The 13,260-nt window shown below is 44.8% G+C and overlaps 1 protein-coding gene across 1 annotated transcript; it reads right to left on the reverse strand.

The window, feature by feature from the left end:
- Nucleotides 1-3,312: 3,312 nt before the first annotated feature.
- Nucleotides 3,313-11,318, reverse strand: SET (SET nuclear proto-oncogene). The gene is made up of 8 exons (XM_064468381.1): nt 10,947-11,318; nt 9,487-9,544; nt 8,317-8,459; nt 7,496-7,599; nt 7,200-7,313; nt 5,467-5,637; nt 5,220-5,366; nt 3,313-4,209 (listed from the first exon to the last, which is right to left on the reverse strand). Exons 1-8 carry the CDS (start codon nt 11,017-11,019, stop codon nt 4,186-4,188), a joined length of 834 nt encoding a protein of 277 aa, XP_064324451.1. The 5' UTR covers nt 11,020-11,318; the 3' UTR covers nt 3,313-4,185.
- Between the last annotated feature and the right edge of the window lie 1,942 nt (nt 11,319-13,260).

Below are 13,260 nucleotides of genomic sequence, written 5' to 3' on the forward strand. Positions count from 1 at the left end.
GCCCGGGCCAGCCCTCCAGGTGCGGCTCCAAGCTAGGTACTGCCAGCACATGGAAGAGGAGGGAGCGTGGGACCGGCCCGGGGGCGGGCGGTCCGGGATCGAGCTGTGCGGTCTCCACACCCGGAGGGGGTGCGAGGGGCTGAGGCATGCCCTGCCGTTGAACCGGCAGCCCCTGTCCTCCGCTGAACCTGAGGAGAAAGGGCGTGTGCGGCACCGGCTTGTAGACGGCTCCAGGAAAGCCTCTTGCCGTTTTGTCTGCGGTTGTGAGGGGGAAGCGCAGGGGAAGGATGCCCTCGCTTCCCGGAGCGCCCTCGCCTTTCACCTTGGCCAACTCTCCCGTTTTATGCTCCTTCCCGGCCAGGGAACAGCTCTCCCGGGTCGGCACCCGGAGGGAGCGCTACTACAGCCCTGTAGAACTGCCGCCGGCGGCAGCCGGGCTGCCGCGGCTCCTCGGCTGTGCCTGGGGCCAGAGGACCCCCACCGGCTCCACCGTGCAAAGAAGCAGAGGCAACTTAGCAGGCAGCAGGAGTTATGTCTTACAGGACTCCCTCTGCTCGAGTACATTCACTCAGAGGTGGTGATGATCAAAAGAAAGCCTTAGAAGTTTCCATTTTTTATGTAGGTGAAGGAGGGCAAGAGATTAAGCATAAATCTGTTCCCCAGAGGAAGAAAGCATCTTGTTCGAGTCACTTGTGACCTCCCGTCACTCTTATCACACTGGGCATGTGACATCCATAACAGAAGTGAGCACTATCAACCTCACCCCTGAAAGATGATGCCGAGTTTAGGACTAGAACTGATTCTTTTGAAAAAGACTCTTAGAAAGGGTAACATCAAGTAACAGTTAAATGTACTTTAATTCCTTCAAACAGAAGGATATCTTGAAGATACATCAGAAGTTATTTCATTGATTTCAGACTAAAAAAAAAAAAGCATGGCTTCAAAATTCAGGAACAGTATCCAATAAACAAAGTACTATCGTTATGCACCTGGTTTAGGGTGTGATACAAAGAGAAGCTTACAGATTCAAATGAATGGCATAAATGATTGAGAAATCAATTCAGATAATGCTTGTTTACAGGGACAAAAACTATGTTGACAAGTATGAATAAACACACAGATAATCCGTTTAAAAAAAACCCTAACTGTATTTACACACACACGGATGTATTTGCTTTCCTTTGGCACTAGAAATTACAGACAGAAGATTCCATTTTATAGCAATTAAACTTCAAACTTAAAATAAAAATAACCTTTGAGTCATTTAAGTCATACAGCCCCAGCACAGTAGCTTCACCTTTATTAAAGCACTGCCAACTCTGCATCCAAACCCTGGAAACTCAGGCCACAAAGCCTGAATTCAGCTTCTACCTGGGACAAATTTCTCTCAGCAGGATTAACTGGATGTGAGCTCAAGCAGCCATGGGGAATTAACGATATAGACATATTTAATAAGAATGGATCTCCCATTCTTATCCAAGGTGGATGTCTACCTTTAAATACTTTTTATACGCATATACAAATTAAATCAAGTAAAACTGGACACCCATTACATAGATTCAGCCAAATTAGACATTAAGTGAACAGTCAGAGCACATGATGGCCATCTGTAGTACTTTTTCAGTGTTGCAGAGATGTGTTAATCCCTACTCATTTCCATTGCTAGAAAAAAAAATTACACTTAAATACTGTTTATTCTTTTTGCATGTTAGTTTACTCTTTAGCCATCGCCAGGAGTAAACCCTTAAGATTCACAGGAAAGTCAGTATTATCAGTACAGTAGCAAGAGTGGCCTGGCACCCTGTAAAATCCTGAAGAATGTGCAAGAAAAATCTCAGAAGTAGCATTTCATTATCCAGACTTCTCATTTCCTGTTCATGGTTTTTGATTTTACAGAACCTGAAGCTCCGATTACTTTCAAAGCAGTTTTTGTAGGTTTTCTGCTAGTAACCAACAGGGGTGCAACAACGGCATGGTATTTTTCCTAAAGCATTAGACTAGGAAAAAATTATTTTCCTTGAAGAACTACAACCAATTAGGACTACATAACAAGGCATCAGGGCCAAGTAATAGCACATCAACCCTCTACCACAAAAGGAAGCAGTTTTCAATCTTACAACAAAAAGGAATCAAATGAAGAAGAATCTAGAGTTTATACACTTCATAGGTTTCGTTCCTTCTCTCTCTAGATGGTAAGAAACAAATTAACATTTTACTTTGCTCTTCAAGCAGGATCAGGACAGAAGCTTTTGTTGAGATGGAATAAAGCAAACGGTTGCCTTATTTTTGCATTGATCACGTGCAGACCGGACGTTGTATTGTCTCCGATAACTGGATTGAATCCAAGCTGGACCAGACACTTACAGAATGTTTCCCCCATGCACGGTATTTGGGCATGCCTCAAATAGAGATTAATCTTGTTCTGCTAAGTATATTCTTAAATATAAAAAAAAAGCTGAATTTGACTATAGCAAATTCTGTGAGGAAAAGGAATCAGAGAATATAACAGCAAGTCTTCCCAGAAGACAGTCTTTTCTACACATCCAAAGAGAACTAGCTGTTTGAATTTTAGATTAGCTGATACAACATATTTTTAAATATTTCAAAAGCACAGCATGTTAAAACAACTTTCATTACACTTTGTGGAATACCAGTACCAACAACCTCTACGTGAAATTGTTACAAGCTACTCAAATGCAGTCTCTTAAAATGAAAAAGAGTACAGTATATCTAAAGCATATATACATGCTGCTACCAAGGAAAGAAAGCAGTGAAGTAGCAACTTTTTATACATGAGCTTCGCTAAGAATCTTGCTCTTTGAAATAGTCCAAAAAATTAGCTTGCACTTAAGATTTATTTTCAACTAAAAAGACTTACAAAAACACCCAAATCTTATTATGAGACCCCTTGGTCTTTTTATTCTGAGCTTGCATGGTATTTTCATGCAAACTAATTTACTGGAGATACAGTACTGCAAGTTACTAAAAAAAAAAATCAAAGACTCAAGTGATTTTTCTTTTTGCAAAAATATTAATATAAACCTCTGTCTTCACACAAGGCATGTGTACCTACAGCCCTGTCTGACACAGTTAGGTAATTCAAGAAACAGAGTGTGCAGTAGTAACTACCAAATGAAACAGTTTACAAGTACGGAAATAGTGGAAACTAAATTAACTGATTATCAGTCCACGCAACCACAATGTTGCATTGCACTAATACTGACCAAATGCCCCCAAAAATGCCAAGAAACTACAAGCAAGTTCAAAACAGGATATTAAAACTGTTTCTTTCAGTGAAGACCAACCAGTCCCTTTGTGTACACATTTAGTTTTATTGTAACAAAGCAACTTGTACACTTTAACGTTTAAAACTGAGCATCTTTCTTTCCTTTCCAGTGAAACAAAAAAAAAAAAAGAATTTAAAAATAAACAAGAACAAAATTACAATAGAGAATGTCAATTCCAAATAAGATCCTACAGGTTCTGCTGATTCTCCATCAAGTGGCAGGGCTCAAAGTCATCATTAGGAGAAGATTTTATTTTAAAAGTGTCATCTTAAACTGCAAGGATGTTTGTTAAACATCACAATTAAACATGCCAAAGGAGAAGAAGCCATGTTGTCAAAATGCCCACTTAACCCACCCAAACATCTGAAACCCACCCCAGCTGACCTTCTATAACCCTTTTTTTTTTTAAAGTTTTTTCTTTTTTTTAAACAAGAGAAAGTAGACAGATACATGTTGGTAAATGCTAACTGTCCATATTCACATAGAGACACAGTGTAATCTCTGAGCCCAATATACAGAGAAAGAAGGAAAAAAGCTAGATTCTATGCACTACTACACAGGGGCCTAGCACTCTTCAGCTTCCAGCAGAGTGAAGGGAGCAGAAGGTTTTCTTTTTTCCCACAGAACATGGTGTATTGATTCCATAAACAGTTTTTGTTTTGAGACGGAAAGGGATAAAAATGAACTTGAAACAGAAACCGGTAGATTCTTTTCCACTGTATTCTGCTCAAGATATTTCCCCCAAAATAAATTGTGAGCCATGGTGTAGAGGAGAGAAAAAGAGACCTCAAGAGAACAAGGCGACTGAGCACAAGAAAAAAAAGACAGCAACTTGCTCCCAGGGACTGGAGAAAAATTAAAAAGGTATAAAGGGGTTTTGGAATCCATCAGTGTTCAATTAGTCATCTTCTCCTTCATCCTCCTGTTGAAAGATAAGCAACAATTAAAAAAATCTAATCACTAAGCTTCAGATAGCACCAACTTTCGAATGCAATAACCAGAATGTTTTACTACCCTACAGACTATAGCCCTACAGCGTTACTTATAGCAGGCTGTATGATGACCTCTCTTTCCCTCTTCACTAAGGAGCAGTAACACTTGGTGTGAGAACCTGTCTACATAGAAATCGGCTAACAACTGGATGTCCCAAGGAAAAAACATTAGGTTTGAAAAACTACTGTGACTTAAAATCACCACAAACATTGATGTAACTTTAACATTTAGAAAGTGAAGGGGGCATGTTTTCCCCCCTCATTTCAAACTCTGAGGACCAAAATACTTCAACTTCCAGGTGCTAAATTCTAGGTTACGTCATAGAGCCCTGTACTCAGGGGGCCACAACAGCCCTCCCATCTCAATACAAGTAATTTTTTGCTGCTGAAATGCAGACACACCATGCCCAAATACATGAAACAAAGACATTCTAAACTTCAAGTTACCAGCACCCTCAACACTGTCCCTGTAATCCCATTTGCTGCTAAAGGAAATGTCTAATTCCTGCACCCAACAGAGAGTCTCAGCTAAGCTGGCCATAAGCAGAAATAAACCAACAGGTGGGAGACAGATGACAGAACTGGATGCATCAACAAAAGCCATTTACAAGTAAAGCGTTGCTAGAAATGTTCACTAATTATATAAGAATTTTGTTATGCTAATATCCTAGCTCTTCTAGAGCATTTCCCTTACGAATTTACTAAAACTACTTATTTGCACTGTCTCTCACATACACAAACATACTCATTACTACACTGAAACCACTCCACAAGTTCAGGTAGCAAGAGCTCTGCTTCTCCCCTGCAAGCACCTTGTCAGCCATTGCACAGAGAAGAACAATTTTACTTCTGTATCAATGGCTCAGCTTTTCACAAGATCCCTCTTGTAAGTTTCTTTTAATTCTCATACACCAGAGATGGAAGCGCTAAGATTACTCACCTCTCCTTCCTCTCCCTCATCATCATCTTCATCTTCTTCCCCCTCATCTTCATCTCCTTCTTCATCAATATCCTCCAATCCTTCTTCCTCTTCATCATCGTCATCATCCTCCTCTCCCTCCCCCTCTTCATCATCCATATCAGGAACCTTAAAGACACATATGTGACATTAACTACAGCAATCAAATTCACTTTCACTTGCACAGTGCTATTATGCATACGGCTCAACAACTCAGTGCTGCACATACCAAGTAGTACTGTAACGGATTTGGCCAGATGTCATCCTTGATGACTTCTCCTAGTTCATCAGCCCCAGCATCGGAGTGGTCAGTGAACCAGGTAAAGAAGCTTTCTGGCTCTTCATGCTGCCTCTTCCTACTGGCTTTGTTCTGTGTCTGACTTGAACGTTTTGTCAGATCCTGAAAACAAAGTTAAGAAGTCCCCTAAGAAGTGGTCTTTACATGGATTTTTTTTTTTTAAAATAAGCACCATTCAGAACCATACTTGTCTAAACAACCACAAGAAGTCACTTACTACTCCCTCTTTTAGAGGGAAGAAGTCTTTAAGAAACATCTGGAATATGACACAGAAAGAGATACCACTTGCATTTCTCAAGAACATCAGAAAACAGTAAAACCACCTGTTTCTTTTAATGACCTCCGCTGAAATACTGAATATTCATAGTATCTTACCTTTGATTTTTGCTTCCCTATCACAGGGAAGCACAAGTACGACAAGTGTTTAACGATATATTGAACTTAAAAGATCTTACAATGGCTAAATGCTACTCAGAGTAGCTGTATTTGTAGCTAAATGCTATGGCTACTACATACACACAATTTAAGAAATGCTCAATCTCCACACCTCTGTCTTTAACTTGAGATAAAGAACTGCCTAGCCTTCTTATCCTAACACTTCCTTCTTTGAAGTCTTCAGGTCATTCCTTGCAGTAAGTCAAAAAACCTACAAACACTGCTAAAACATATGGTCACAAGAACACACAAGTCCTGTATCTACCACCTTACCCCAGAAGTTTCCTAAGTTTGCAACAATCTGTTTGCTAAGTCTGAAAAGAAAATTACTATCCACTACTTAAATCCACTCTTTCTTTGATCATATGGTAATTCTAAACTTCTAGAATTTGTTTTCATGATACAATCACATAATTTATGTTTAGACTGTTAATGAAGAACAATACCAGAATTCGCATTGATTTTGTGATATGTTGTAAAGATCATTCAGCTACTTTGTACTGGACTATAACTTTTAGGGCAAGAGGAAAAGTTCTGGTTCTCAATGAAAAAATATTAAGTTTTTTTTCGCAGTCTGAGGGTGACAAAACAAGCAGTGACTTAAGTGCAACCCTCAGTTGTACTTTTAAATACTCATTTCAAAAACTTCAGGATAACATGAAAGTGCTCCCAACTTTTACAGAAACTAATCACAGCAAGTTAATTATGTTTGAATACTGTCTGGGTGAGAGACATGCCCATGTTATTGTGTGGCTGCAACTTCTACGAAGATGTAGTGTCTGGAAATGAAGTTGAGAACATAAAGAGGGAAAATAAAAAATTCATACACCCCATCTGACCACCCAAAGCCCTGCTGTCCTTGGAATTCAAGAGTTATCTTAAGAAAACAACAAAACACAGTCTAAATCCACACCAAAGAGAGACAAGCTAATGCACTTGTTAATCTCTTCATCTGGTCATACTTTTACTTTTTCACTGTTCTAACAGTGGTGCTCAACTGAGCAAGAGAACTCACTACAGATCGTCATGTAAACAGGGTGTCCCAAATGCTGCAAGATGGGCATAAACCTATGTATGTAGAGAAGCATCAAAGGGGTTGAGAGGGGAAGGAAAGGGAGGACAAGGCAGCTTCAATACAAAATAAAAAGAAAAAAGTGAAAAGGAATATAATTGAAGTGATGATATCACACAGAGCAGCGATCGCCTCTTCCAGATGTGGAGATACGTACCTTCCCAGATTTCCATTTGATCTCAGTTGATTTTGAAGATGGGTCTCCACTTTCATTGAGGTGAAACTCTTTGGAGAGAACTTTATTTTCAAAGTATGGATTCTCATCAAAATACTGCAGAGTTGAAAGCAAAGAGTTAGAATCCACATAATGTAAAGGCACATGCCAAGTCAAATCCAGTATTAAATGGATAACTGAAGAGATTAAGTTACAAACTACAACCCAATAAGCAATTACATTAAAAAAAAAACCACCACAGAAAAATCACAAGTGAATAAATTATTTGAAGTACTTACAAAATCTATTCTGTAACCTGATTTGATGTCTTCAAATTCTGTCACCTCAACTCTGGTCAAATAATGCAGTGCTTCCTCATCTTCTTCTCCCAGCAGTGCAGATACTAAGACAGAATTAGAAACCCCACATTAACAAAGCTATGAAACATGTATCATGCAGATGAAATACAGGAAGTTGACAGTAAGATTTGAAAAGCAACACATCTGTCCAAGACAACTTCTTGTAGCTCTTTTTTTTTTGAGTTACCAGCCAACAGACTATTGAATTAGCATTTGTGTCGTTTGTCATTTCTGAGGTGAAAACATTACGTTTCCTTGTTGTAGTTTAACATCAGAGAGCAGCAAAAGCTATCTGCATATATCTACCCTTCTCTCTGAAACATATTTTCACACATATAGTTTGCCCAGTCTAAGCAGTCTACAAACTTGTTTTGTCCTCTCAGAAAGTCTGTTGTCAGGGGTCTGAAGGAGCTCACCTCCAATTAAGAAAAAAAAAGCCACCAAACTAGAATCCTTTTTTTCTTCCCCTCTATAAAGGGCCCAGTTACCTAATAAAAGTGGGAAACTTGTCATTTAAAATGCAGAAAGAAAACCAATGCGGGATTTTAGTGAACAAGATGTTCCTTTAGTCAACAAATGCAAGAAATAAAGGGCTTATAAAATGCTCTCTAGAACAAAAAGGAAGTGTTTGCATATGAAGCAGGCTTCTGTTTAAACATATGCCCAGCAACGATTCTAGAAAACCCTCAGAGCTGCAAGACACTCACATAACAAGCAAACACTGAATTTACAAAAAAAAAAAAAGGCTATTAAGAATATACCTTGTGGGTGGTTGACAAATGTTGTTACCCAGAAATTTGGGATTTTGGCGATCAATTCTGACCTCTTCTGGAAGAATGGTTGGCGGAGTTTATTGTATTTCTGTTCTACTTTCAAAATTTCCTCACTGGCTTGTTCATTCAGTCTGTAATAGAAAGAGCCATGTTAACCACAGGAGAGAGAACTGAAATTTAGAGATGCATCATCAGTAGTTAGCTAAAAACAGAATGGGTCTGATTAGACTAGTCTGCCATATTTAACAAATGGGGCATTTCAAACAAAAAGAAGAGGCCCAAACCTGTAACAACTATTAAGAAACACACCACCAGAAGCAAATCTCACTGATCTTAGTGAAACGTTCAAAACACATTGCATGTTTTGCAGCATTACATGAGGGACAGACCCTTATTTTAGCAAAGCAAAGTAGTATTTACCTCTTAAGCATTTTGTTTGCAAAAGACCTGAAGATGGATAACACAACACTATCGCCTGCTCTTTGTAAGTCTTGGGCAGTCTATAAGCTACAGCAAAGCTATTTTGTACTCCACACAAGTAAAATCTTAAGACATAACATTTAATTGGTTTTGCAGGAAGGCAGAGCCCTGATACTGCAACAGTTTCATGCGGCCTGAGCCTCAATAGTCACCTGTGGCCTTTGTAGGACAGAGTGCATGGAGATAAGGTCCAGGCAAATACCAATACAGAGTCCGCAGAGAGTTTTGGGATATGAAACTAATGTTTCAGTGACACTTTCTACATATTATTCTATAAGCACATGACTATATAATTAAAGAGATACATAATAAAAACTAACTTTTCAACCAAGTTTTTGGTTCTGCACACAAACACGAAAATACTTTTGCAAACAGCACACGAATTTGAAAAAAACAGTAAGAAATACATTTCTATTATTAAAAATATCACCATTAATTTAAAATTTTAAACTCAAGTTCCACCCTTTTAATTATACACAATTAAACAAGAAACCAGGATACTACTTAAAATTTTTTATCGTACACAAATAACTCTTAATCAAATCAAAACACAAGTATATCTTGGTGGAATTTAAAGACAGCAAGAACTACTGCCAAGCACTTACTTTACTAACCATTTTTATTTTTGAAAGTTACACTTCAATTTCTGCTAGAACATTTTAAAAGTTTAATGTTTACCTGTCTATTTCATTCTGTACTTCATCAATGTGTTCAATTGCTTCCTGTTGCTCTTTTTCTGAAAAACAAACGAAAATGCATCAAAATCCCTTCATTCCGAAATCACCTGGGGTTTTCGCTTAAGACCTTCTCTAGGGATCTACTTCAGAAGCACTCAGATATTTCTACCAAGTGTCTGAAGTGTTACTAGGCCTTAAAGCTTCAGCTACTTCCAGGTCGTACTACAGCTGAAGCACAGAAAACTTTGACAAAACGGCACGCAAAGCAAGTTTACCTCTAGAAATCATAGCTCACGTTCCCCTACGCAGTTTCACAAGTCAACTTAAGCGATAAGTCAATCATGGGAGATAAATACCAATTTAATTAAAAAGTTGTAAGCCGCATTTGCTATGGCCAACACATTTGAAGGGACGTTAAATAATTTAGAGAGGACAGAAACAGCGTAACTGGGAACGTGCTGCCTTCCAAAAACCAAAAAGACCGTTCGAAGGGAGGGTTATGAACAAAAAAACCCCCCAAAGTCGCCGTTTGGCAGGTGTTTTCTGCTCGGAACTTGCGCTCGACGCAGCCTGGCGAGGGTCGCGGTTACAGGAGGAGTGTTTACCGATCGCGCCGGGAGATGAATGAAGGGCAGCGGGAAGTGGCTGGAGCAGTGCAGCAGGCTCACTCCTCCCCCGTGAGCTTCCCGCACGGCTCAGCCCGCGTTAGGGGACAGCTCGCGCGGGGGGACGCGCTGCTCCCCCTTCCCCACGACGGAGAGGGCGGCCGGGTAGGGAAAGCACGCGTGGGACCGAGGCCGGCAACAGGGGCAGGACCGCGGGGCGCGGACGGCGGAGTTGATGGCAGGGAGGAAGGAGAACGCTGCGCCCTTCCCGCGGCGGCAGCCGGGAGGAAACCCGCGGCGCGGCGACCTTTTAAAAAAAAAAAAAAAAATCGCTGCCGCGATCGCACGTGGGGGACGGCGGCGGCTCCATCGCCGAGCACCGCGTGGTTCCCCGGGGCGGGCAGGGCCCGGCGGCGGCGGCGGAGCCGCTCCATCCCCGCACGGCGGGGCAGCACCACGCGGCCGCGGCGGCGGCGCCGAGACCAGGAGGAGGCGGCGGCGGCGGCGAAGCATCATGGCGGCGGCGGAGCACAATGAGGCTCCGCGGATGCTGCTCCGGGAGGTGGGGCGGGGGGGTCCCGCTGCTCCGCCAAGGCCGCAGCGCCCCCCGCCCGGCCCCGCCTGCGCCCGTGGGGAAGGAGGCCGGGCCGGGGAGCGGAGACAAAAGGGCGCTAACATGGCCTCCTCCTGCTGCCGCTGGGGCCTGCACATCCGCCCGGCCGACCCCGCGCTCTTCCCGCCTCCGGCCCGGCCGCGGCCCGTGTGGCTGGGGAAAATGGCGGTCGGTGCGGCGCGGTGCGAGGCGGAGGCCGCGGCGGCTGCCGCCATTCCCTTCCCGCCCCCGGCGCGGCCTCACCTGAGGTCTCGTCGGCCCCATCGTGATTGGAGTTCAGCTCCTTCTTACTGACTTTGGCCGCCGGCGCCGACATGTTGGTGGCTGCGGAGCGGAGCGCGGAGGGAGGGGGGCTGTAACGGGACTGAGCGGAGGGGGGGGGCCGGGCACTGACTCCTCCTGCTGCTGCTGCCGCCGCCGCCGCTGCTGCCGCCGCCGCTCTGGCTCCCGCCGCCGCCGGCGCGCTCCCGCCTCCTCCCGCCCGGTGCTGGGGCTCCCGGATAACAGGGGGCGGCAGCGGCGCTCGCTGTGCCTCACGCTCCCCACGGCCAGAATCACCACCACCGCCGCCTCCTCCTGCTGCTGCTGCTGGCGAGGGGCGGGCAGCGCGGGGCGCATGCGCAGCAACCCCCCCTCCGGGGCACGGGGGGGACGGCGACCGTAGCGCGCAGGCGCACCGAGCCCCCCTGCCGGCCGCTGGGCGGCGGGCGGCAGAACACGCAGGCGCCCTTCGCTCCCCTCCTCGAGAGTGAGGTGAGCTGGACATTCCGCGCAGGCGCCGGCTCCGCCTCCTCGCCGCGGGCGGTCCGCGCGCAGCCGCAGATAGGCGGCTCGCCAGCCGCCTGCCCCGCCCACCACCCCACGCTGGGCGTTCATTGGCCGCGCCTTGCGCCCTCGGAGGGAGCGGGGAGGCGGGGCTCGGCGCGGAGACACAGAGGACGGCGCGAGAGGCGGGAGAAGGGCGGGGGAGTAGGGCGGTGGCGCGCGCCGATGTGCGCGCACGGCGTGGGGCGCGCACGCGGGCGCGCGCCGCGGCCGTTACCCGGCGCACGTGGCCGTGCGTCCCCTCAGGGCCGCTCCCGCTCCGTGTGGAGACGCGGCCGGTAACAGGAGCGATCCCCCCACTCGGGGGGTTGGCCACGGGCCCCCAGGGAAAATGGGGGCCCCACACACGTTTGGGACCGCCGATCCCCAAATGATCCCAGGCCGGCCGCTGCCCCAGGCCCTCCCGTTGCCTGAGGTGGCCCCTCCCGATCAGCCCCAGCGCCTACCCTGTCTGGAGGGTCTGCGTGAGGTGAGGTGGCGTTTCCACCCTGCCTCGCTCGGGGGGACATGGCGACCCCCATATCACTGAGCTGCTTCCCTTAGCGGGAACGCGGCCCAGAGCAAATACCTTAAGACGTTAACGTTTTAAGGGCACAGAGGCCCCGTCAGTCACATCCAGCCCACTCGGTTAATGTGAGATCACAACTCTAGAAGGTCATTGACTCCAGCCGTCTGCCAGCACACCTGCCACTGCAGCAAGAGTAAGCAGACTTTAAATAACCCTTTTTGTCCCTTTCCTGTCCACCTGTCATGGAAGAGCTCATTGCAGCTTCACAGCTACAGTTCTCTTTCACTCTTAAAGTAACAGCCAACCTGCTCTTTTCTATCCAAATACCCAGCATATCATCCACAGATGAATATTATGCTGTAGATCAGGCTAAGAAACAAATAAAGCTTTGATGAAGGAGCAACTTGCCTTTTGTGTTTGCTTTCCAGTCACACAATATTATCCCATTCTCCCTGCTTGTTTCCTTTTTGGTCATCTCTTCAAGTTGCCCTTCCAATGGACTTAGTCAACAAGGCCTGGATTAGCTCCTGCCTCCTCAGAGGTCTTAGTGTAGTTTTTTGATTCCTGCTCCCACCTGTTGCTTCTAAATCCCAATTGCTTTTTCTTTTGTATTCCCAGCTGTCACTTCCCACCAGCTATGTCCTTGCCTCCATTGCCACCCACAACTGCTGTGGCACATCCACGGTTTGTGTTTTGCTTCCCTGTGCAAACAGCAGGAGAGAGGAGCTGCCACCCGTTAGTCCTCTGCTTTCATGTACAGCAATGAGCTCTCAACTGCTGGGCACAAAAGGTAAGGTAAGCAAAGCATTGCAACTTTGTAAGTGCAACTTCCTCAAAGCCTTCCAAAGAGGGATGTCTCAAGGCCTTACTGAAGCCCATTGCAGTGAGGTAACTCCTCTCATTCTCTGTCTGCATATCCCAAGATCAATTAATATGGATATCTTCATGTTGAGACAAGGTAAGACCATGTGCGTGGCTTCATTTTCTTCCTTCTGTTTTGAGTCACTTTACTATACAGTTGTATCTCATTGATTTTGTTTTCCTCTTTTTCTCACCTGTAATTTATTATTCTATTGTTTTTCTCTAGATTAGCCTTTGAAGGTTCACAATTTGAAAATATGGGCCATATGTTTGAAAGCCAGTTCCAAGTGGGAACACGATGATCTGAGCGGCACCTGCCTGCTCCCTACTAGAATCCCTTATTTAGTCGTTAAATTACTAGGT

The sequence above is a fragment of the Phalacrocorax carbo genome, chromosome 18 (assembly GCF_963921805.1).
Source record: "Phalacrocorax carbo chromosome 18, bPhaCar2.1, whole genome shotgun sequence".
Lineage (NCBI taxonomy): Eukaryota > Metazoa > Chordata > Aves > Suliformes > Phalacrocoracidae > Phalacrocorax > Phalacrocorax carbo.